Source organism: Protopterus annectens, chromosome 4.part1 (assembly GCF_019279795.1).
Source record: "Protopterus annectens isolate FY-2018-M chromosome 4.part1, PAN1.0, whole genome shotgun sequence".
Lineage (NCBI taxonomy): Eukaryota > Metazoa > Chordata > Ceratodontiformes > Protopteridae > Protopterus > Protopterus annectens.
In genome coordinates, this window is record NC_056734.1 from 479,388,444 (window position 1) to 479,415,323 (window position 26,880).

The window sequence follows — 26,880 nt, forward strand, 5'->3', positions numbered from 1 at the left end:
GAGTTGCTTTGTACAAAAATATTTCATATTTCAATGTTTTTACTCATAGATCATTTTTACTATCAAAGAAAAAAATATATACATTTAAGTGAGCTGGTCTCCAGAAAATATTTATTTTATTGTTCTTGTCTTCCATGATTTCCGATGAAAATCACAAATATTATGAGGAACAAACCAAAAGTCTAAAGCAAAAAGCTAGACATTCTGCAAAAATTTGGACACTTGAAAGGTATGGGTTAGGTTATTAACTTGAATGAAAGTGCTTCTCTAACAATCCGAAAATATAGATGTGATAAGTATATTTTTTAGCACTTTGTTCAGAGTTCTGCTCTGCCTTTAATTTTGCTTGACTGAATTATTTATATATTTGCTGGCATTGTTTTCTGATCTGTGCTGTAACTTTTTTTTCCCACCGTATTGCTGTTGTGTTCTTAAAGTTCGTAAAACTGGTCCAACAGTGTTTGTGTTATCTGATCGTCTCAAGGCTTACTGGCATAAGAATATCCCCTTTTTGTAAATTTGTGCATATCATTGCTAGAATCTCATTGTGTTCTTACTGAGAATGCTCCCCTGCAAACACTTTATTTTAGCTCTCTGTCTTTTTTTTCCCCACTTTTAAATGTTGAGATTTCGAAATCTCAGTGTTTTGGGTTCCTTATTTTAAAACTCGAGATTTCGGCATTTCGGTATTTAAAAGTGGACCCATATATATGTGTGTGTGTATGTATATATATATATATATATATATATATATATATATATATATATATATATATATATATATATATATATATAGACAAAGTACAAAAGTACATCCTTTAATTTCAGTTCCCCAAGGAGTTGCCTTGTACAAAAATAGATCATATTTCAATATTTTTGCACATAGATCATTCTCACTATCAAAGAAAAAATATATACTTTTAAGTGTGCTTGTCTCCAGAAAATATTTATTTTTATTGTACTTGTACTGACAAAATATCAGAAATAAGTTGGCAGTTCATATAAGTGCAAGCAGGAACATACTATAACAGTGGTAGCATCAAAAATAAGTGCAAGTAGAAACATACAATAACAGTGGTAGCATCAAAAATAATCACAACATAAAGATAGCTAATGGCAATCACTAGTAGTGATTATGCAAGTTCTGTGATATCAGTAACAAAGAATAAAATTCCAAATAATACTGTCATCCGCTAACTGCCATTCAACTGTTTCCAGATTATGTTGGCGTGCCATATGTGGGACTTGTCAGAATAAACTAGTCACAAATGTACATGCACATATAAATAACCTTAGCATATGCAATTATTAGTGATAATTTGTTAACAATGACAACCAACTAAGCCAGATGCATTTTTATAGCAGATCAAAAGTAGCACAATATTTTAAACAGTAGAAGTAAATAATTATAGTAGTACAACATCGTCCACTCAAGGCATGCACTGCAAACATAAAAAGCTAACCATAACTGTCATTAAACTACAAACCGAAAGTGGATCATGTATCAGAAAGGCTGCACTTTGAAAATCTTAAGGTCATGTGTTAACCTGATTTTGAAATATGAAAAAGATGTATTCTGACTTCAGAAGCTTCTACATCTGGGGTTGGGTCATACCTCTCAACCTCTAAGTGCTGCAAATCTGGACAAAGCCAAAAATAATGGAGGGGGACAAAAGTCCAAAATCGGGGCCAAATTGTAAATATTGCTTTTATGTGTTCTTAAAGATCGTAAAACTGGTCTAACAGTTTTTGTTGCTATCTGATCATCTCAGGGCTTGCTGGCATAAAAATATTTTCTTTTTGTAAATTCTTGCATAACATTGCTAGAATCTCCTTGTGTTCTGACAGAGTGCTTCTCAAACAATCTGGAAATATAGAGCTGATAAGTATTGTTAGATTAGGGATTTCCATTTTAAAATAGTTATTAGACATTAGACAGGTTAATGGGTGAAATAAATTGTGTTTCATTTATACATAAAAGACAGTTAAGCAGAAAGGAAAATAACCTTGCTGGCCAAGCATTGAAGACTGTTTATTAAAGAGAAAAAGATAAGCACAAAGTGTGCAAACAGAATATTATTTTCTCATGGAAAAGATCAGCTACAGAATGTACCTTAATGAAGCACATACAAGACAAAGCCTGAGACCAAGGTTAAAAAAAGTAAATAATTTACTGGACTGAAGCAGTATATAATATGTTGTGTTCAGGATAGCAGTTCAGTTAAGGTTAGTAAGTTCATTCGTCCTGTTACTTCAGAGAAGATGTCTAACACTCAAGCATGAGTACAGAAAACAGGTCATCTAGAGACTATGTCAGTTTATGTTGTTCAGAACAATCAGAATGATGTACAGCAACTTGAATTGTTTATCAGTACTGTTAATGAAGACAGTATTCGGATATTGTGAACATCTAATAAAACCTTATTAAATGAACTACAGTATTTGGGGAATTCATTCTTAAAAGTGTACAAGACTTGAAACATAAGGGAGAGACTGGCACCTGTTCAGCATAAGCTTGGGTAATTAAGACTTTTGTTTCTCATTCTCATTGCATACAGTGTTTCCAGCTAATTATGGTACAGTACAGTTTTATCAAATCTTACAAGTATATTTTTGGCACTTTATTCAGAGTTCTGCACTGTCTTTATTTTTGCTTGACTGAAATATTTACATGTTTGCTGGCATTGTTTTCTGATCTGTGCTAAAAAAAATTTTCTGCCACCCTCCACCTTATTGCTGTTGTGTTGTTAAAGTTAGTGGCCCTTTCAGTGCCTGCTCCTACTGTAAATTTGATCTGGGACACTCCTCCCAGTCCCATCTCTCTAGCGCATTCTACCTAATACAGAAATCATTTGGGAAGGCCACTCCCCTTAGTCCCTTAACCTTGAATTATCTTCTGTTCCTGCCCTCTCCCTTTTTTCTTTAGAAAAAAAAGACACTGTATTCAGCTGCTTATATTTTTCTAATTTGTGTTTCTTCCTACTACTCTGTTACTTCATCTTGTGTTGCGTTTTCCTGATACTTGCTGTCTGCTCTCTAAAGTGCTCAACTGCATTTTTTCTTTTGCATTTATTACTGCTTATTTATAGCCTGTATAAAGTGTCAAGTGTTATTCTTAAGTGTTATTCTAAGCTCTTAGTTTTGGTTTAAGCACTTGGGTTTTAGGTCCACCCTTGAGCTTTCCTTGGCCTTTCTCCCTCAGATTCTGACAAATATGGATGGACAATTTCCTTCAGTTTTTCCTGCCAGTCTGGGTGATATGGGCATCCTGAGGCAGGGTAGCAACTGCATCATGTACATGGACAACCATCTACTACTGCCACCTAGGAACATAATTTGTGAGAGATGCAATTACATTAGGAACCTAGAGTCCAAGCTTTCTCCCCCTCAAGTCAGTATATCTGGCATAAAGGTTGTCAACACAATCACTACACCTCAAACACAATCCACACCTACACAACACACACCTATATATGCGGAGGTCCTCCATATAAATATACCCAAACAAAGGAGACCTCCGAGGCAAAAAAACACACGATCTTCACAGCCCTCCACACCACATAGCACACATACTCCACACACCTGTGCCATTGTGAGAGACACAGATGTGCATCTCACCAGGCTGGATAAGGATAAAGTCACGGTTAGTTGTCTGTCAGGTGCTAGAATCCACCATATCACACACGTACTCAAGTCTCTCAAAAATAGGTACTGTTATGACTCTGTCATACTCATAGTCCATGTTGGTGTGATTGACTTGAGATGTACCTCATTGGACTATATGAAGAGAGACATGCTCAAGCTCACTGATTATGTGTCCCAAGCAGGTATGTCCCTAGCCTTAAGCAGCATTCTGCAGTCACCTAGAATGGTGCCTCAATACAAACAGAAAATGATTGACTTTAACAATTGGCTTAATTTCTGGTGTCATTCCAGGGGGATCCAGTACCTGACAACCTGGGAAGATATGACTGACAGACCACGATGCTTTGCCAGAGATGGCCTGCATCTGTCTCACCTGGGCTTCAGGCTTCTGGCAAAGGCTCTTTCCTTCCCTATAGTGCCTTTTTAAGAAAAGTGATGAGGTTAAAACTGCCAACACAAAAATTTCAACAAAACACAAATTAAAGGTCCTGCTGCTAAATACTAGGAGTCTAAACATGAAACTGCACTCATTGCAAGCATTCCTAAACCTGGAAAATACTGACATCTCTGCAGTCACAGAAACCCGGTAAAAAGTTGCAGAGAGCACCCCAGTCTTACCTGGTTACTCATCTTGTCATACATTCAGACCCCAAACTGTGGGCAGTAAAGCTAAATAATGTGGAGTTTCAATATACATTAAAGCCATATACACAACTCCATGCTGGTCAAACAGTATGATGCACAGGAGACACCCCAGGTGTAATTAACCATTGACAAGACCCCTGTTCAAATCATAGCCAGCTACTGACCTCAAATCTGACTCAAAATGCCCAATCTGCCTATTTGGAGGTGTTTGAATCTATCAAGATTCAACCCTTTACCCTAATCCTGGGTGACTTTAACTTCCCAAACATAGACTGGAAGAACTACTCATGCCAGAACACAAATGCCCAGAGATTCCTTGATTTTGCAATGCAAATGCCTTGGAACAGCTAGTCGATACCCCCACAAGGGGTGATAATATCTTGGACTTGGTATTAACCAACATGAGCAACCACTGCATCATCCCTATAGTATCATCCTCCCTGGTAAGATCAGACCACAAAGTGGTCACTTTAAAAGTCACCATTTCCCCTACCCCCCCTCTAGCTAGGATCAGACATAAAACCTTCTCCAAAGCTGATTGCAGCCTCCTGAGGGATGATATAAACTGCTTCACAGCCCCCTCCTCCTCTGTAGGAACTGGCACCAATATCCAAAGCTACATCAAAACACTATACGAGCATTTATATAGATGCATGGAATCAGGAATACCTGACAGGACTAAATCATCCTCCACAAGGAAGAGTAAACCTGTCTGGTGGACATGTGCAATAAATAAACTCTATAACAAAATAATTGCTGTCCAAAACCAAGAAGGAGCAAGTGCCTAATTGGAAGCAATGTCTCCTTATGCTGAACAAACAAATAAGAGCACTAGTGAAATCCACCAAAGTAAACTTCAAGTCCAAATTGGCCACATCTACTAGAGACAATCATAAGGCCTTCATCACATATGTTCGCAATCTCAAAGGAAGCACCCAGATCTGTTCAGAGCTGGTGGTCAAGGACACCACATATACAAATGCTGTAGATATAGCAAACTTGCTGGCTGACAGATTCAACTAAAACTTTACCCCTCTGCCCCACCCCAATCAGTAAATCATGACATCCCCAGTACCTGCCTCTTCCCCTTATATCTAGGGAGCAGGTCATCACTGCTCTCTCAAAGGCAGAAAATACAGCCTCCATGGGACCCAATAACATCCCAGGCTGCATCTTAGCTGAACTCAGGCAGTAACTTGCAGCACCATTAGGCACTCTAGTCAACCAAAGCCTGAGTACTGGCTTCATCCCAGCTGAGTGGAGGACAGCCACTGTCATCCCTTTACACAAAGGTGGAGCGTCCACTGATCCGGGAAATTATAGACTCATCAGCCTAACTAGCCTGATCTGCATGGCCATGGAATGGATTATCATGGACCTCATTAACAAGGACATTGGCAACCTCCAAACACTTGATCCCACACAGTTTGGCTTTGTCAAGGGGCGGTCATGCCTGTTAAATTTGGTCAACTTTTTTGAGACGGTCACCAAAGCCATGGACGAGGGGAAGACAGTGCACACCGCCTACCTTGAGCATTTGACACTATTCCCCACTCAGGCATAATAGATAAACTCTCTCAACTAGGCATCAAGCCATATATTACCAGATGTGTAGCAAGCTGGCTCACTGGTAGAACCTACATATTCAAAACAGGGGGAGCCATCTCAAGTAGTAGACCTGTAACAAGTGGCATACCCCAGCATTCAGTCTTGGGGTCTCTGTTATTTGGGATATACTTTTCTGAGGTGCAGGCCAAAACCAGTGGGCTATGGCTGACCATGTTTGCAGATGACTGCAAGCTGGGTGCTTTCATCAATTCCTCTAGTGATATGGACATTCTCCAAGAGGGTCTCACTCAGACAAGTGACTGGTGCCAGAAACATGGCATTAGCTGAATACCAAAAAATGCATCATCATCCCCTTTGTGGAGAGTGACGTCACCACAAATTATCACATTTATAACAATGTCCTATGCACCCAATCAGTCATGAGGGATTTGGGCTCCCAGGTTGATAGCAACTGACTTTTGACCACCATGTTGCTTCTGTTGCACGAAATGCCTTCTACATGGCCCACCTCATAAGTAAGGATATCTCATCCAGGGACAAGGAGGTCATAACATCCCTGTATTCTTCTCTTATAATGCCCATTATTGAGTACTTCACCATGTACCTCACAAAGCACATGCAGCAGCTGGAGAGACCACAGAGGTTCCTCGCCAGGAGACTCCAGGGCCTCAAGCATCTACCATACACAGATAGGCTAAAAGCCCTATCCCTTTACTCAGTTTCATACAGATTCCTCAGAGGTGACCTCTGTCTGGCATACAAGGTGATCACGGTCCCCACCTTGATGGGACTGCTGCATATCCGCAAGTCAAGCTCCACTCGAGTGACCCACATGTGCAGCCTCAGCCTGGTCTGTGACATCGACAAGACTTGTTGGTGGGACAGATTTGTGTCCCAGAGACTCCCCCATCTATGGAATAGACTCCCCCTCCACATCAACCAGAGTACCTCCTTACCCCTTTTTAAGCACAACCTGGATAACTGGATGGGAAACAGAAAATATACCCCTAGGATTCTACCCATGTCCCTGCTGGACAGGGGCTCTGGGTGCTGATTTGTCTAAACATGGGCTAAACTCTTGGCTAGGCTTATAAGAGCCTCAGTGCCAATAGCCTAGTAACCTCCTATGATCATATGATTCTATGAATGGATCCAGAAGTGAAGTCATGCATATGGGGCCCAGTTTGAGATGAGCCCACAAGTAGAATGACTTTATGACTGCAGTATGACATTTGCAGATATTTACAGCTTGTTTTACAGCCTACTTATGTAATAGGTGGATTGTATGTCAAAACTCTTTAGGGTAATAATGTACAGATATCACCCAGAAAAAAAAAAGAAAGTCCACAGCTTCACTGCAGCATATCAAGTGTCTTGAAAAAAAACAAACATATACCATTTTTACACTTGCTGACTGCAGCTATTCTGTTTAGTAAATATAAAATAAATAAAAAAGTTAAACATGAAAAAACATACAAAAAGCAAAGGTAAGTCTGACTAGTACAAGACTGTGGTACTGCAGAAAGTCCTTCTCCCTCTGTTGTACAATGTGTATATAAAGTATTAAGGGTGTGGGGCACTGCACCCCCATGGGGATGTAGGAGGTCTCCCACTCTACAAAAATGCTTAGTGTTTATTGTGTGTGTGCAGCATGTATGCTGTCATGTGTCATCCATATAACTATCATAACTATAACTGCTTTTTTTCTGTCCTAGTATGAAAGTCTCATTCAGCTGTTAAAGTATACTTCTGATAATGTGCTGGCATCAGCGGCAAATAACTGTGACATGTTTAAATAACTGTGACATGCTTAAATAACTGTGACATGTTTAAATAACTGTGACATGTTTAAATAACTGTGACATGTTTTTTTCACAAGGAGGAAAAAGCCAGCAAAATCAACAAAGCATGACAGTTTTTTCTTCAAAATCCTGACTTTTGTTATGCTTGTCTAACCATCACAGAGTATGGAAACACATATATATTTTTATTTAAACAGGAATATGATACTTTGACTTCATCAACTGATTCATTTGTCCAGAATGTTTCATCAATGATCCAGAGTTATGAGAATGTTGCATCATATTTACCCAAATGGAGTTTGAAAATTACATGGGAAAATGTGTCACCTTTTCCAGCTGCAAGTTCACTAACACAGGTGGAGTATTCATCAATAACTTTCTTGCATTACAGGTCCTTTGAATAAGTATTTCCCATTGCATGTGCAACTTGAAATCTTAAGGCTTGTGTTAAGGCAGTGCATATTCTAGAGCTTTTTGGAAATATGTGTTCACATATTAGTTATTGTCATTTTCATAAGTTGTTCAAGATGCCTGATTCCAGCTCAGTCTGTGATACATTTCTGAAAGCACTGATCTGCAAGCAGTTCATAAAATAATAATTTTTAATAGTACATATCAGACAGAACAAAGAGGAACATGTTCACATATTACTGCACTTTAAATATCACTGTCATATAGTTAAACTGAGCAAAAGTCTTTTAACATTTGAGATACCATAAGACAGGTTAATACAAAAAGATATTCCCAAATATTAGCTTCTTCTAACAAACTGAAGCAAGAAATGCTTAATGATATAAAGGATACCATTTTATCACCTGCTCCACATTCCTTTTTCTTTTAGCAACCTTCAGACTAGCCTCTTTTATTTTAATACCCATTCTTCTATTTCAGATCTACAAATATTGATTTAATACCATTTCTTCTATTTCAGATCCATTGGTGAAGGTTCAATTAAATAGCACCTTCAAATGACAGTTTAAATATAACCCAGAGTTCCATATATTACACCCAAAGCTTTTAAATCTTGGAAGTGCTATACTATGCAGATCCTTGACATATAATAATATTATTATATGACTTTAACTAGATAAAGCATTCCTAATAGTTTTAAATATGCATTAATTATTCCACCTCCTAAGGTACCTGTACCTTCAGCCTCAATGATTATAGACCGACTGCTAGTATTCACCCACTGGCTAAAATCTTGGAAAAATGAATCTATCAACAAATCTTATAGAATATACAAAATATGACCTCCTAGCCAATGAAAATGTGGAGTTGTTAATACATCTATCAGAATGACAGCAATGTTCTCTCCTACCATTCAGACTTTAAGTAATATGCAAATTAGTCAGCTAAAAGGGGCTTTCATCCTAGACTTAAAGCATTTTCAGAACTTCTAATGTTACCATTTTACTTGACAAACTGGACGATTGTGTTTTTCCAACAGAAGTGCTACAACAGTAGAGGGACTGCCTTTGTAACTGAACCTTTACTTGTAAATTGTGGTAGGCGACACACGTGAACAGATTCTGGTATCCTCAGATATTTCTGCATGACCTTCTCCTATTCTCCTTGTACTTTAATAGTTTACTCTGCGAGCAGCCTTGTCACTTGCATTATTTATGCTGATGACACAGTGATAACCAAAGCTCATACTGCCTGTAAAACTTGTGTCTGTTCTCTCCAGTGTTATATCTGTTATTCCTAGAACTGGAATGGTAGCAGGAAAATGACCATTAATGCCCAACTCCTATTGCTATGCATTATGCTAACAATGAAAGAATTATAGAGCAGTTGGCTATCCAAGACCTTGCAGTTTCTGCTCTACCCTGATTGGCACAGCAGAAGTATTTAGGTATTATAATAGGTCAAAATGTCTCCTTTAAACCTCATGCTGACCTTATAACTACTAAGGTTATAAAGCAACAAGGAAGATTACAGAATCTCTCATCTACTCACTACTGAGGTCTGTCATGCAATAGCAATGCATGTGTTAATACCCACAGTGGAATATACCTTGCAAATAATTATCCCTCTTTCTGCAAGTAATATTTATTGGCTTTATACAGCAGAAAACATAATTCTTATTCACCTAGGTAACCACAGATAACATTATTGCCATATCATTCATAAATCAATATCACTACTTGTTAGACCAAGGGCACCTTACCTGCTTAATACATTTAACTTTCTAAGTACTTAATGTGGGTTATTGCCTTCCTATACCAATTTGAGAACCCTCCTATTCTTTCAGAAGCCAAGACAGCATTAAATTTCATATACCTCAGTTTTTATTTTCCTTTTAAAAACACATTTAGTAAACTAGCAACTGCATTATTGGACAGCATATAAAATGAAATCAGCTCAATTGGCAGACTTACTTTGATTAAGTAAAAATGAAGTAATTTACATTACTGACAGTCCCCCAGCATGTCTTTACATGGATTCAGTATTCCAGTCTTTTTCAGTATAAATAGCAAATGCAGAGTCATGCCTGTTATGTAGCCCAGCCATCTCTAGTATGGCTAGTGATAAATGCAAGACACCTGATATACCATGACAAAAAAGCACAGCATGGCTATACTCCAGTGAACGGCCTTCCATAGGCATCACCCTGGCATACTGAACTGAGTGTGATGGTATCTTCTCTTACTGAAATGTGTACAAGTATTCATAGAATCATAGAAAATACAAGTCAACTGGACCACAAGGCCTTACCAATACCTCCCATAGTCCTTACCTCCCTTTTCAAGGAGGGACAGTTCATTCATACCAGCAGTGAATTTAGGAATGCCCATCTGATTATCTAGTTCCCTTTTAAAGGGCAGTATATTTGAGGAGGAAGTTTGTAACCAGAGAAGGGCTAGGCACTGTGTGACAATGCTGTGTCTCCACTTTGTTCTGCTTTATTGATTAAGTAGATTTAGGTCTGTGGCCCTCCTCCTATTTGTAGAACTGATTGATTTAGGAAACAAAATGGGACCTTGTACTACTGAACCCCTTATGACCCATCGACCCTAAGGAGTCTATAGAATACTGAACACAGGGACAGAACAGTCATTCGCTCCTGTTGGCTCAGGTTTGTAAGTCCTTAATGTTTTCCTTTAGGAAGCCCTAAGGTCTTAAGTTCATAAGTTCATAGGCAGGTACTAGGCTATTGGCCCTAGGGCCTATACAAGCCTAGCCAAAAATGTACCCTGGCTTTCCCCACCCAAGAAAATTATTTTCCTGTGCCTGTGTCAAGCAGAACCACAGAAGGGATCCCCGGGTGAATTTCCTATTACCCATCCAATCATCAAGATTTTTCTTAAAGAGTGCTAATGAGGAGATCTATTTTACATAGATAGGTAGTCTGTTCCAGAGTATGGGAAGTCTCTGGGACAGGAATCTATCCCTCCAGCATGTTCTGTTTATTGTGGTGACAAGGTTTAGGTCCCTAGAGTGTGTAGCTCGGAGGGATTGGGATTTCTTTAAGTGGAGCATGTCCAACAGCTCTGGGTTTGACATAGCTTTGTATGTTAGGCAGAGATCGCCTCTGAGTAGGCGATATGTGACAGAGTAAAGCTGGAGTTTTTTGAGACGGTCTGCGTAAGGCATCTGTTTGAGGCCAGTAATCCTCTTTGTGAGGTATTTTTGCAGCTTTTCCAGTTGCTGTAGATGTCTTGTGAGGTACATACCAAAAGGGGCATTGTACTCTATAATGGGTCTAATGAGTGATGAGTAGAGGGGAACAATGACCTTTTTTTTTCTGGATGAGAAACCTTTTGTGATGAGGTGTGCCATGTAGAAGGATTTCCTGACCACTTTGGTGATGTGATTATCAAAGCAGAGACTACTGTCCACCTGATTACCAAGGTCTCTTATCACACTTTCGGTGTTAAGTAGACTACCACCTATGTGGTAGTTCATGGGTACAGAATTTTTACCAAAGGAGATGACAATACACTTTTTGGCATTGAGCTTGAGACCACGTCTTTGACACCAGGCATTTTTTCTCAGTGAGGCCTTTTTGTAGGATGTCCACATCGTTAGGAGTTTCAATTATGGCTCCTAGTTTGCAGTCATCTGCAAATTTAGTTAGCCAAAAACCTTCTGTGTTAGCCTGTACTTCAGAGAAGTAGATACCAAACAGGAAAGGACCTAGGACGGAACCCTGTGGTACTCCATTTGTCACTGGTCTGAAGTCTGATTTGGAGTCTGCTACTTTCACAGTGTGGGTTCTTTCAGTAAGCCAGTTGGCAACCCATCTTGTGACATAGGGATTTATACCTAGTTTAGTGAGTTTATCTATAATTCCAGAGTGGGGGATGGTGTCGAACGCCTTGGCGAGATCTAGATAGGCTGTGTGAACCACCTTACCCTCATCTATGGCTTTGGTGACTACTTCAAAGAAGTCTGTCAGGTTTAGGAGACATGATCTGCCTTTTACAAACCCAAACTGTGCGAGGTCCAGGGTTTGGAGATCTCCAATGTCTTTGTTTATGAGTTCCATGATGATATATGTTCCATGGCCTTGCAGACGAGGCTCGTCAGGCTAATGGGCCGGTAGTTCCCGGGGTCTGCTGTGGTCCCCCCCCCCTTTTTGGAGTGGGATAACTGTTGCGGTGCGCCATTCAATGGGCACAAAGCCTGAGGTGAGGCTATGATTGAACATGGTACTTAGGTGGGGTGCCAGTTCATTCTGTAGTTCATGTAGAAGGCAGCCTGGGATGTTGTCAGGTCCCACGGATGCTGTGTTCTTGGCTTTGGAGAGTGAAGTTTTTACCTGTGCAGCCGTGATTACAGGAACTTGACATTCTTCCAGTATAAAGATGTGCCCTTTATGGGGTGAGAGGGGGGTAAAGTTAGCACTGAATCTATCTGCCAGGATGTTGGCAATATCAGTTGGTTCTGTATATTTAGTGTCATTGTGCTGTAACTCAGAACAGATCTGAGTGTTGCCATTGAGATTTTTGACATAGCTATAGAATGCTTTGTGGTTGTCTTTAGAATCAGTGGCAATTTTGTTTTCATAACTAGCTTTGGAAGATTTTATGAGGGATCTCAGCTTCTTACTGAGGCTGACCAGGGAGTTCCTTCAATCGTGGGATTTTACTCTTTTTTGCAACAGTTTCTTTCTTCTGTTGTAGAGTTTGTTTATGGCAGAAGACCACCAGATTGGCTTCCGGTTTTTGGAGGATAGCATCTTGGTTCTGTTAGGGATAGCACGATCCATGCACTTGTGTAAGTGCTTATAAAGTGCATTTGTGTAGGATTCAGCAGTCGTACCTCTATTGTCCATCTGCATGGGTGTCATGAAGTTTGCCACTTCTGTCTTAAGAAGCGTGAAGTTGGCTTTGGAGAAATTTTTTACGGTTGTTTTCCTAATGGGGGGTGGTTGCGGGATGTGGATGTCTAGGGTGGTTAGCTTGTGGTCGGATCTGACCAACGAGGAGCTGACCTCTGGTGTAGAACACCGGTCACCCATGTTGGTGATGACCATGTCTAGGATATTGCTGCCTCTGGTGGGGGTGTGGATAAGTTGATCCAAAGTGTTGGAATTGATGATTTCCAGAAAACGTTGAACAAAAGAGATGGTACATGAGTAGTTTTCCCAGTTAATGGTAGGGTAGTTGAAATCACCCATTATTAGAGTGTTGGGCTGTAGCTTAATATTTTCCAGTGTATCAAGAAAAGAGGAGTGGGAATCCTGGGGCATGGTGGGGGGTCTGTAGCAAGCTACAATCTGGATTGTGGTTTTGCCCAGAGTTAGTTGAACTTGGATAATCTCGGGTGCATTATGCTGAGCAACTAGCTTGGAGGTGTGGATATCCTTAATGAATATGGACATGCCTCCACCTTTAGTGTTTCGGTCCGGGTTTGGTGGCCGAAAGGTGTGGTATGAATTATAGCCTGGTAATGCAGGGGTGCTCTCTGGAGCTTTGAACCAGGTCTCTGTCACTGCACAGATGTCAATGTTCTCCATTTTAAGGAGTGCCTCGAGTGAGTGCATTTTGAGGTTTAGACTTCTAGCATTGAGTAGCATTACCCTCAGATTTTGCTTGCTTATACCTGTTACGGTGGTGAATTTGTCATTTGAACCTTGCCTAAAAAAGGCACTATAGGGGTGGCAAGACCCTTTGCCAGTATCTGGAATCCTAAGGGCGACAGGTGCAGGCCATCTCTGGCAAAGCAGCGTGGTCTGTCGATCATGTCATCCCAGGCAGACAGATACTGGATTCCCTTAAAATGACACCAGAAGCTTAGCCAATTGTTAAAGTCAATCATTTTGTCCTTGAACTGTGGTGTCATTCTGGGTGATGGCAGGATGCTACTCAGGGCTAGGGTCATACCAGCCTGGGCTACAAGATCAGAGAGCTCCTCCATGTCTCTTTTCATGTAGTCCAGGGAGGTACGTCTAAGGTCATTCACACCAACATGGACAATGACAGAGTCATATTTGTACTTGTTGTGGAGTGACTTGAGTGCATGCATTATGTGGCAGATCCTGGCATCTGACAGGCAGCTGACAGTAACTTTTTCCTTGTTTAGCCTGGTGAGTGGAACATCAGTGTCCCTGACTATAGAGTCACCTATGACTAGAGTGTTGGGTACGTTATGCCTTATGGGCTGTAGTTGAGTGGCACACTGAGTATGTGGGCTATGTGTCATTAGGGTTGTGTTGGGGGGGTGGAGGTTGCTTGCATTTCTGCTTTGGAGGTCTCTGTTGTTTGGGCCGATTAGTACTGAGAGCCTCCGTGAATGTAGGTGTGTGTTTTGTGGTTCTGTATGTGTGTTTTGGTGGTGTAGGTTTTGAGGGACTATGTGATGAGTGTGGTGCGGTGCAAGTGTTTACCTTCTCCTCTTGACTGTCTAGACCAGTCTTTGGTAAAGAGAGCTTTGCTTCCAGTTTGGCTATATAAGTGCATCTCTCACAGGTCGTAGTGTTGGGTGGTAGGAGGAGAGGGTTGTCTGTGTACATGAGGCAATTGCTGCATTGTCCCAAGATGCCCAGATTCATCAGGTAGACAGGAGAAAACACCGGGAGCTGACATTTAGACATGCCTGAATAGGTGCTTATTTATTAAGTACTAAAAACTGTTTTCCTCTAGACAAGTGAGGAAAGTTGAGTGCTGTAGTAATCTGTAACTTATTTAGTGCTTACAATGAGTTCTGAACAAGTGCTGAGATCAAAGAAACAGATGAGTGCTAAAACTAAAAAGCTGGCTCTGTGGTATTTCCAGTTTTTATGTCTCTTGAACCACATCCCAAAAGGGACATTATAGACCTAGTTAAAATGGAATACAAGGGGATAAGGACCTCTTTTGATCTTGAAGATATACTGTTAGCAATGCATCTCACAAGGTAAAATGACTTTCAAACTACTGATGCAACATGGTGGGCAAAAAAGAAGGAAGTATCCACCCATGTTCCAAGATCTGTCACTACATTCCCATTTTGAGGTGGGGCATTGTCTATATTACAAGATGGGGGGAGAATTGTTTACTGAATGTAACAATATAATACTTTTGCCATTTAATCTGAGTAAATTTTTAGTGCACCAGTTATTAACAAATGTAAAATCATATTCGAATACCTGTGTATTGGAGGGGGATTTGAGGGTAACGCCCACCTTACAATCATCTGCAAATTTGGTTAACCAGAAATCCTTGTTTATGATTTGGAGATCAGAGAAGTAAATGATGAATAAGAAAGGTCACAAGACAGATTCCCGCAAAACTCCGCTGGTCATTTATATGCTCTCGAAAGATGCACCCACTACCCTCACTTTGTGGGCTCTGTCCTTCAACTATTTCACAATTCATCAAAAACATAGGGTTATTTTGGAGTGCACTTACTTTGTTTATTTTGTTGACATGAGGTATAGCAGCAAATGCCTTGGAAAAGTCATGGTATGCTGTGTGGACAGTGTATCCATTGTCCATGGCTTGTGTTACCATCTCAGAGAGATTTACCTCAGGCAGGATCTAGACTTGACAAAGCCAATCTGCTGGAGGTTCAAGTCTGATAAGATTTTTGATGTTAGCATTAGTCAGGTCCGTTATGATTTGCTCCATGACTTTACACATCCGACTAATTGGTCAGTATTTTTTGAGATCATTGGCAATCACCAGTGCATTTTTATTTGCATCTGCTGAGTGTATTTTAGCACTGTAATTAGGATAGTCTGCCACCTGCTGGGTGTTAGCCATGTTGTACCAGTATGAGTTGTAGCGCTTTGTTTATCTTTAATGGGTCTTGGAGACTTGAGCAAGGACTTTGTGTACAATAATTCTGAGTGGGTTTATGTGGAATGCTGTGTTAGTGTGCATTACTTACAGGATGTGTCTGATAGAGAGAGGGCAGCCTCTGGTTTATTTAAGTATTTGCATCTCTAACAACTTACTAGTGTTGACCTAAGTGATAATTCACTGCCTGTCAGAATCAGGCAGCTGCTATACTTGAGTATACTAAGTGCTATGGGGCTGGCAACGGACATGAGACTAGCATGTTGACCCTCTAGTTCAGTCCAAGGTACAAGACAGAAGGGGCCTCTAAAATAGATCCTTGTTTATAGTATTTAATATAAAATAGATAAATCAGTGGAGTAAATTGTAGTTAGCACTAAACCTCCTGTTATACATAAAATAACTTAATAGAAAGATTTGAAAAATGCACTAAAACAATGTGCTGTAATAATCTGCCCAAATTGGCTTATAAGAACAGTTTAGGGTACTATGTTTGCAATTGTTCAATATGTAGGATTCTTATGACAGAAACTAAAACTGAAAGTAACTGCATCTCTGGACTACAGTCTTGCACAGCACTGCACAGAATAGCACCCACTGTAGTTAAACTAAGAAGAGAAACCAAAGCAACCAATAGAAAAAGCTAGGGTTTTACCTAATAATGTCGATTTCTAAGAAAAAACAGCAAAATATTCCGTGCCACAGAAAAATTACTACTGGCCCTTAGAAATCTAACATCCTGACTAATTGCTCAATGAAAACTGCAAATTATTGTAAAATGGAAGCTAAACAGAGAAAATAGTTAATTCAACACTAGTGCGACAATTTGAAACACAGCGACAGACAAGTAACGGCTATGGACACTATAAAACAACTTATAGACTGTAAAAAGAATGAAATTCATATCGAACACACTTAGAACAGTAGAATTTACAAGGAGATTTCAAGTGCAAGTGAAAGCAGATACTTTCTCACCTTACTGATGAAGTCTGAGTTTATTCTTTTCACTATATGTGCTTGCAGGGCAACTGCCTATAGGTACACCTGTAACTTTTCAGTACAGTTGTTTTACCTGTAAGGAAATGTCCTTTTACATTATTATTAATAATAGGTAGGGACAGTTTCTAAAGGCGTGTAAAGTGATTGTACAGTCTTTTGATTTATGGAGCAGTCTACCTAAATAACCAGAATCCTCCTTTTACATGAGCTATTTATAAAATCATTTCATGTTCTTAAATGCTAAATTCAAAATCTGACTGATTCACCTAAACTACAGGTGCTGTCAGTAATACAATGCAGGGGACCAATAATGTCCTTCCCTGCAATAAAAAGACCATCTTTAAAAATGTGGGCATTCCCAAGAATTCAAAAAAGGATTATCACAATTTATTATGCGCAATTACAACTAAAACAAAAATATAATGACAACCTTGGCTGCAATGCTGAACCTGTAAGATGTTTGTATAAATGTCCTATGGGTAGTCATATATAAAATAAGCTGTATTAAGTTGGAAAGAAACTAGATATTCTGGTTAAAACCCAGGTTGGAGGCCTGCAAATTTCACAAAAGGAGGTATTCCATGCAAAAAAAAAAAATGAACCAAAAAATAAGAGATGGGAGGCAACAGTGTCTTATGACAATTCAACAATGTGCTGAGGTTCAGAATACCTAAATAGCATTAACTTTAAAAAAGTCTGAAAAAAAAAATTTTTTAAGTGTATTTGGTAGGGAACAAGCCCCTCTGAACTCCCTGATTAGGTGGCAAGCCCCCACACATCAGAGCTTATATATACCAACTCCACAGTTGCACCAACTTGAAGAAGGTAGAAATTATCCATGAAAATGGAATCACTGCTGGCACAACTCAAAAAAGTAATTTCCTATGGAGCAGCTCTGATTTTCAGTGGGTTACATTTCAGACAAATGATGCTCAAGAATTCAATCTTTGCCACATGTGAGTTACCTGTATATCACTACACCATCACATTTATTATATTTCATTATATTTATGTGTGGTGAGTTGACATACTAAACATTTTTATAATGCAGTTAAGTATTTGAAAGCTGTTTATGTTGTTATTAATATTTATATCAGAATGCAACAAACCATTGCCTATTTTTTCTATCTATACTGCATTTATTCCTAGGAAATATAAAAACTCTCACAACATAAATATTGTGTATTGTTTTTAGTTTTAAAATTATAATTGTACCTCACATTATTAAATGTGAACACTGCAGATTTTTTTTTCCTTCACTAAATTTTGATTTTTTTTTGTGTTACACTGTTGTTGGGGAGACTAACTGGTTCTTATCAGAAGAATGGCATCATGAGATAAATGAGATGAGCTTTTTCTTTCCAATAAAGATTTTTATTGTTTTGTGCAACACATACAAATCTGGTAAAGATCTGATATTTGGACTAAATAGTAGTGATTACATTTGTAGATTCTAAAAAGAGCAAAAACAAATATTTACAAATCTCTAGCCACTAGCTATATACATTATTTAGAAAGTGCTGATTTTTTTAATTTGAAAACTCCCTCTAACTGCAGCTACTTTTCTTGTAAATATATCTGAGGGTGCAGTCCTTTGTTGTAGGATAGGATGACATGACAATTGTTTAAGAAAGCAGTAGATCAGAGAGTGTTACTCTGATCATTTTTGCATATATTACCTGCATGACTAATTCTTAATGTGGTGAAATATTACATTCTTAGCATGTATCACATCACAAAGCAAAAACTTGTTAAAAAGTAATACTGTAATTCCTTAATTATCATGTAAAGAGTAATTAGGAAGCTCTTAGCAGACACTAATGGAAACATTTGCAACATGAGGATATTGGTTAACGTTTGAATTTCTTTTCCTTTTTGCACTTTCAGCTTGCTTCATAATATCAGGTGTCTTTTGCAAAAGTTGCATTTATATGGCAAGTCTGTCAACACTACAAGTAGAAAATAACACGTTAAAGCTTCATATGTGTAGTTAACAGGCCAATTTCTTTGCTGGATGCAGCTTGCAGTTGTTTCATGTCTGTAGCTGAATGAATGGTGGAATGAGCAGGTAATGGCCTTGCCCTGTGTTTCTAGGTGTATGATACAATCCATTTTCACGCTACCTGGAAAACACCTGGTTGACCTACACACAAGTGGGCAAGCAGCTGTAGATTGGATTTATGGCCTATCTGTATCCTGAAAGCATTATATAAATATGGAAATGTAATGAGTAACTGCAGTATGATGCCTTTAGACTCTGACAGGAGCCCCATTTCCCCTTAATCTCTTGTCCTATCTTGGAGATGGCACTTGGAATATAGAGAACCAATGACAATTACAGCTGATCAGCTATGGAGAGCAACCAGAGGATTAATGAAAAGGATAAATCTGAAAACAGAGTGTAGCCAAAGGTCATTGAGGTTGAGAGCAAACAAATGCTTACTCGCATACAGAAGAAGCATCCTTGCATAGAAATTCATACCTTTTTATTTTTCTGAATAAAATATTTCTTTATGACATGTCTCTATTCATTAGAAACATACAAGTAAGGTCTATTTATTGATGTATAATATCAAAAAGTGGTTATGGTTTGAAAACTGCTCTGTAGTATTTTTTATTAGAGTTGAAGGAGACCACACACAGCACCTTCCTAACTTCTTATCAAACTATGTTACTTCAATCATCTTTTTATCAGTAAGAGAGAGTCAAATGTCTACATCGGTTGTTGTTGTTGTGTCTTTCGGCTTTTCCTGGTTAGGGGTCACCACAGCGGAACTCCGGTCCACTAATGACTGGCAGTAGATTTTTCATGAACGCTGAAGTGCCAGCTCGACGTTCAACCTTCAGTGAAGGCACGCCCATTATGCATGTCTTTCAAACGCCCACCCAACCACGGGGAGGACATGCAGATGCCACACAAAAGGCACTCCCCGCACTCCAGCCAAGAATCGAATGGGAGAATCTCTTTCTGTGAGGCAACAATTCTACTGCTGCACCACAGCGGAATGTATTGACCTGCTGTTCTTTATTATGAAGAGTTACAAATGTCTACATCGGTAACTCTCCATAATAAAGAACAGAAGGTCATTGAAATTGCAATTTAAAGAAATAATACTGTAGTATAAAGCACGAGTAATACTAGGACTGACGAATAAAGTTATAACAGAGCTTTACTGGTGTCATGTTGATGTACTGGTGCTGGATATTACCTGAGAAAGATAACATTACTAGTTCAAGCCTGCCATAAGGATTTATTTTATAGTATTCTCTATTTGATCCTGCTTGATAAAATAATTGCTATTTATATTTTGATCTATTTATTTATTTATTTAGTTAGTTATTTTTTTGGATTTCTCTACTTGCTTGAAATATTACAGTTTTTTATGAAACATAAAAGTGTTGTCACTAATACGATGCAGGTGACTGATAATGCCCTGCTATACAGTATAAAGACCATCTTTAAAAATGTGTGCATTCTCAAGAATTCAAAAAGGGATTATCATGATTTAGTATGAGCAAATCCAGCCAACACAAAAATATACCAACAAACTTGGCTGCAATGCAGAACCTTTAAGATGTTTGTATAAATGTTCCATGGGTAGTCATATATAAAATAAACTCTATTAATTTGGAAAGAAACTAGATATTCTGGTAAAAACTCAGATTGAAGGCCTGAAATTTTCACAAAAGAAGGTATTTCATGCAAAAAAATGAACCAGAAAACCAAGAGATGGGAGGCAGCAGTGTTTAAGACATTTCCACTATGAGTAGCCAAAGTTCAACACACTGAGGTTTGTAAAACTCTGAACTGCATTCCCCCCAAAAAAATCTGAAAAAAACACTTTTTTAAGTGTTTTGTTCAAGTGTCAAACCCCCTATAAACCACCTGATTAGGGGCAGGCCCCCACACATCCGTTATATATACCAACTCCATGGTTGCAACAACTCAAAGAAAGGAGGAAATTAACCATGAATAGGGCATCACTGCTAGCACAACTCAGCAAAAATGATTTCCTGTGGAACAGCTCTGATTTTCAGTGGGTTAAATTTCAGGCAAATGATGCCAAGAATTCATTCTTTGCCACATGTGAGTTACCTGCATATCACTACACCACTGCATACATTATATTTCATTATATTTATGTGTGGTGAGTTGACATACCAAACATTTTTATCATGCAGTTCTGTATTTGAGAGTTGATGTTATTTCTCTGCTTGCTTGAAATACTGGATATTTTTTTTGAAACATTTTATAACAGTTTAACTGTGAAGAACTGTGAAACTTAAATTAAAATAGCTTAAATGAAATGTATTTTCTCATTATAAGCCAATATTTCCTGGTTGTGTTGAACAACTGTACTCAACAGTGCTGCTCATACTTTAAGGTGCAGGCTGATTTCCTTAACTTTTATTTCAGCTAACCACTGTTTTATTTTGGCATTAGTGATGTAGATGTTAGACTGTCCCTTTTACTGATAATCAGTTAAAGTATTCCAAACAAACATCCTCAAGTAGGTTTCTAATGGTTTACATTTGGGGAATTTGGAACATTGGAGTCATGACACTATATGAATGGCATTGAATTTTCATCACCATTAAATATAAGAACTTTGGGTCCCACTTAATTATAATTTGCTTTGTATATTCCTAATAAACAGTGCTGTTCATCTCACAGATTGTTGCAGGCCAGTCTTCTTAAATTTTAAGACCTCCTGAAAGAGTGTATAATAATTCCACTGTATTTGCATTTCCTTAGATAAACACATACCAGGCAGTCCTGACAACTAATGGAAGCGCATCATATATTTTACTGCTCTTCAAAGATGGTGAAATGAAATGGGATGTAACAACTTGGAACAACAATGCATTAATCGGGTTTTTCAGGTAACTTCATGTTTCAATTACAATTTTTTGCCAAAAGTTTACATTACATGCACTGAGCAGTACACCATGTTGTAAACATTTACAATTAAGAAAACAGATAACTTTTAATTTTAGTCATTCGGTTGCTATGGCCTATAAATCAAGGTAAAGTTTAGATTTTTTTCTGCTGTCACTTCTTTCCATTCTCTGCCAAGTGTGTGCTTCTAATACTTGAAAGTCTGTTGTCATTGTCCAAGAAATAAAGTAAAACAAGACCCTAATTTAATTTAGGGAGCATCTCCACACATTTTTTTGCTGTTTTTCAGTGAGCAGCAAGCTGCCATCATTCTGTCTCTGAACAGTTCATGCCTATTAGTATGAGGAGGCAAATGTGCTTTCATTAACTTGCACTTACACCATGTTATATAAAACATAGAGACCAGCTGTAAAGTTGTAATAATGGTTAAGGTCTTTGCCTCCCATTCACATGGTACAAGGTTCGATCCTAACCTCCAGCCAATCCCTATTTGGAATTTCCAAGTTCTCCCTGTGTCTCATTGTGGGTACCTCCCACCTCTGAAAAACATGGTGTTTCCATTTCAAATTCCAGCAATGACTGAAGGTGTGGACAGAGGGACATGCTCTACATGATGCCCTATAGGGGGAAGGGTTGTATAGACCAACTTCTTTCGGCATCTACTTTGATGGTACCGAGACGGCTGGAAGAGTTAATATGGAAGGGAAATGCAACTAAGCCCCTTGGCTTGGGATCCAGAGTCTACTACTCAGGAGAAGGACAGGCTAGAAATTGTATCAGAACTGTGAAAAGACAGAGTCTACAAAAGACAGTGAGGGCATGTTATCGGAATTAGTAACAGACTTATGGCAATCAGACCGCAGTGTATGGATAGGGCAATATTCATAACCTCAGCCTATGCCTCACAGCAGGGTTGTGATAATGAGGAAACGGAAAAGAGTGCTTTCATTCAGCAGTTGTAGAACCTTCTAGATAAAATAGGGCAACATGAATTGGTGTTGATAATGGGTGCCTTGAATCCCCACATCAGGACAAACAGAACAGGATATGAGGACTGCCTGGGTCCACATGGGTGGGGCAACAGGAATAAAGAAGGAAAGGCCATTCTAGACTTCTGTTTGACAAATAGCTTGATGGTACACAACACATGTTTCAGAAAGAGAAATAGTCACAAGATGACACACAAGAGTGGACAACATGCAACGCAAGTAGACTTCCTCCTAGTAAGGAAAGGGCAATGGGGTAGAATCAGTGATCGTGAAGTCCCCAGTGAAACAGTCAACTCACAGCATAAACAACTGTTGCCACAAGCAAGCAGCTGCAAGCAGTGGCCAGAAAAGGCTCTAAGATCAACTGAGACCAGGCTAAAGACCTGGATGTTGACTGGAAAAAAGTACAACGGTTCAAGGAATTACCAGGGCTCTAGCACCTCAAGAAGAGGAAAAAGAAGAAGAAGAAATAGGTGAAGTTCAAGAAGAACAGCAACACCTCAAAACAGCATGTGTGAGGACTACTTAACAGATATGTGGCGTAGCCATGTATAGAAATAAGGTACATGAGGGAAGCTGGGGAGGTGAAGTCATCAAAAGAATGAAAAAGTGTAGGAAAAAGTGAGATATAGAAAAGACAGACCAGGCTAGGAAGGGATAATGGTCGGCTAACAAACAAGCTAAGAAAGGAGTTGCAATAACAAAGAATAGTGCACTGGAGGCACTCTACCAAGTTCTGCAAAGTGACTCAGTAGGTGGCACAAAGACAGAAAGATAAAGAAGATCCCCACTCCTCTATAGCCTGATTACTTGACTGACTCCTTCAGTCCCTACTTTCATCATTATACCGCCAACTTAAATGTCACCCATGGAAAGTACCTTCCAGTTGATTTATCGTCATATGGCATAAATTATTTATGTAGGTTATCTCCACCTGGTTAAAGAATAATTCTATAAATTAATTGCATAGTTTGTCTGTCTAGTTTGTATAAAATTATTGTATATTTGCATAGTTTATCTGTGTTGTCTAATCAATCCCTTTTCTACTGTCTACTTTGCCATGAGTTAATTTTTTTTCATAACTTCTTAGTCATATAATTGTACAATGTTCCAAGTGAGTTTTATGTTTTCCGCTTTCCTTGTTTAACAAATGTCTGTTATCTTGCACGTTGTTTGTGAAGCTTTTCTCCCCAGGCCTCCACTGAAAATGGTCTCATTACATCCCAGTGGATTTTCCTGGTCAACAAAAGCAAATACATAAATAAATAAATAAATAAATAAATAAATAAAGATAGTTAGACATACTTCATAAAGGATGCCAGCAACAACCTGCTCATCAGTCCACAGGACATCAAAGGCAGATGGAAGGAGTATTTCCAGCACCTTATGAATGAAGAAAACCCCACAGAAGCTGTACAGCCCCAGAAATGGCCTACAATGAGAGAAGAAGAGGAGCCCACCCTAGAAGAAGTAAGAATACCACTAAGGAAAGTGAAGTTGGGGAAAGCAGCAGGCTCAGATGAGGTCACAGCAGATATGATAAAGATGCTGGGTGAGATAGAGGAGAAATGGCTCCTGAGGATACTCATAGCAGTGTGGAGAGAAAGGCACATCCCAGATGACTAGAGAATTAACATATCCATGCCAGTGTACAAGAACAAAGGGGACATCCACAACTGTGGGCAGTACAGAGGTATCAAACTCCCGTCACATTGCATGAAAGTTCTGAAGAGGATGACCTCTTGAAATTAAGATGGGAAATGAGCAGTTCAGATCAGGATTCAGCACAACTGACCTGATGTTTGCAGTGAGACAAGTAGTTGAGAAGACGCTACAGATGAGGAACGAGTCCAACTGGGCATTCCTAGACTTGGAGAAAGCATATGACAAGGTTCCATGAAAGCTGATTTGGGCAGCAAGTCCCAGAAATGTTTGTAGAATTAGTGCAGGCTATGTACAAGGACTCAAGGACTCATGTACGAGCAGTGTTCAGTCTCACAGAAGGGTTTCTAGTGAGACTGGGTGTACATTAGGGTTCAGCTCTGAACCCACTGCTGTTCATACTGGTGATGGACTACATTAGCAAAAGGGTCAGAGGGGACAGATCAACAAAGTTGCTGTATCCAGTCAATGTGGCATTACAGGCAGATTCTGAGGAACAGCTTCAGTAAAGGATTGGGGAATGGAATGCAAAACCGAAGGCACATGGGATGAAACTAAGTACAGATAAGACGGTGGTAATGGCAGAAAATTAGGGAACTCAGAAGTAGCTGAGAAGTAAGATATAAGGGAAGACAGTAAAATAGGTCAATAGTTTCAAGAATCGGGGAGGGGTGGTTGAGGAGAAGGGAAGTCTGAATGAAGAGGTCAAAGCTAGAATCAAAGGGGCTGCAGCCCACTAGCATAGAGTGCCAGGTGTAGGGTACGACAGAAGAATGCCAAATAAGCTGAAAAGTGAGGTGTACAAAACAGTGGTGTGACCAGTGGTGTGACCAGTGCTACTGTATGGTACAGAAACCTGGGCAGTAAAGGCAGAGCAGATGATAAAGCCTGGTAGGCTTTAAAGGTGGTAGGATGCACATTGTAGGACAGATGAAGAAATGAGGACATAAGAGCAGTAGCCAAAGAAGCACCAATTGCAGAAAAGATCAAAGACAGCAGATTACAGTGGCTTGGGCACATATGAAGAAAAGCAGAAGACAGTCTGGTGAAAAAGATTTGGGATAGACAGGAAGAAGGTAAGAGGAAATGAGGGCATCCAGCAAAGAGGTGGATGGATTGTGTGAGAGATCTGCAACACTCAGGCATGAGTGTTGAAGAAGGCAAGAGTGTAGCACTGAATCAAGAGAGATGGTGACAGTTAACACACCACTACCCCATGTACAAAATGGGAAAAAAGAGGCTGATGATTATGATATAAAACTTGCACTTAATAATATATAGTAAAGTATTAACCTAAATAATATGTGTTTTAAATTATTTTTCCCTTGTAAGCCAAGATTGCCAATTAATGCTTGCTAAACCAATAAAGTTCAAAGAAATCCAACTAGGTTTTAACAAATTAAAGGTCCAGAAGGATGTTCTATGCAAATTTTATAGATTTTTTTCTCAAATCAATTAATAAAAATGTTACACAAGTTGTTTCCATTCATATTAATCAATGGCATTAAAGATCCTTACTTAAATAAATTTAAAATTGTTTTATTGCTTAGTTCAATAAAGATCTAAATCTTATTTCTAGTTATAGACCTATATCACTAATAAATTTAGATATGAACATTCTTTCTTCTATTCTAACAGAATTAAGCAAATTTTACCTTTAATGAGAAACTGTCTGACAGCAAAAAGAAACACTGCAAACAAAAAAAAAAAAGAATTTACAGCAAAAAGAGCTGGTGCTTTAAAGTGGAATAAAACTCAGATGACCATGCTGATAGATTTAGACTAGTAAAAATGGTCAATATACTTTAGTTAAGCTGAACCAAAGATACAAATCCGACAAAACCACAAATAAAAACTATTGACTACAACATTAGTCACGTCACTGCCATTTATTCACCAAAAGATAAGCCCTTTCATCTATCATATTAAAAGACTTCATCAGATAAAATTCAATGCATACCACACTTTTTTAAAAACAAAAAACAAATCACTTGAACAACTCCTCAACAAACATTTAAAGTGATAGTACAACATCCACAATCCATTAAAATTCAAATAAACTGTTGTCAAAAAATAACTGATGTATTAGTAAAAAGGTTATTTAAACCAATGACAAAATTTGTGTACTCTACAATCTTTAATACATGTTAACTCATGTACGTTCTCAATTTCAGTAAACAGTCTATTGAAAATACTTCACTGAGACCAGGTGCACAGCTCGCATTCAAGTGTACCTCCCACTACAATTCTTTTTTTCTGCAACAATAGCTCCATTGTCCCCCATCTGGGATCGAAAACTACCTTTTCCAAAATTGTGACTTTGAAACTATGGACCAGATGGCTCTTAATATGTTTACATAAAGCATTTGTCAATTTATTTCTTCTAATTTCATACAAGTGTTCTTAAATTCTTTGATATTCTTCTCAGTCTTTCCGAT

The 26,880-nt window shown here is 38.8% G+C and overlaps 1 protein-coding gene across 1 annotated transcript in view; it reads left to right on the forward strand.

Annotated features, from left to right (window-relative positions):
* LOC122801237 (mucin-4-like) overlaps positions 1-26,880 on the forward strand; it is a 163,137-nt gene that overhangs the window by 50,824 nt on the left and 85,433 nt on the right. Inside the window, exons 6-7 of the mRNA XM_044070789.1 lie at positions 7,859-8,017; positions 21,648-21,775. Of these exons, the coding sequence (XP_043926724.1) occupies positions 7,859-8,017; positions 21,648-21,775 (287 nt within the window). The remainder of the gene's footprint in view (positions 1-7,858; positions 8,018-21,647; positions 21,776-26,880) is intronic.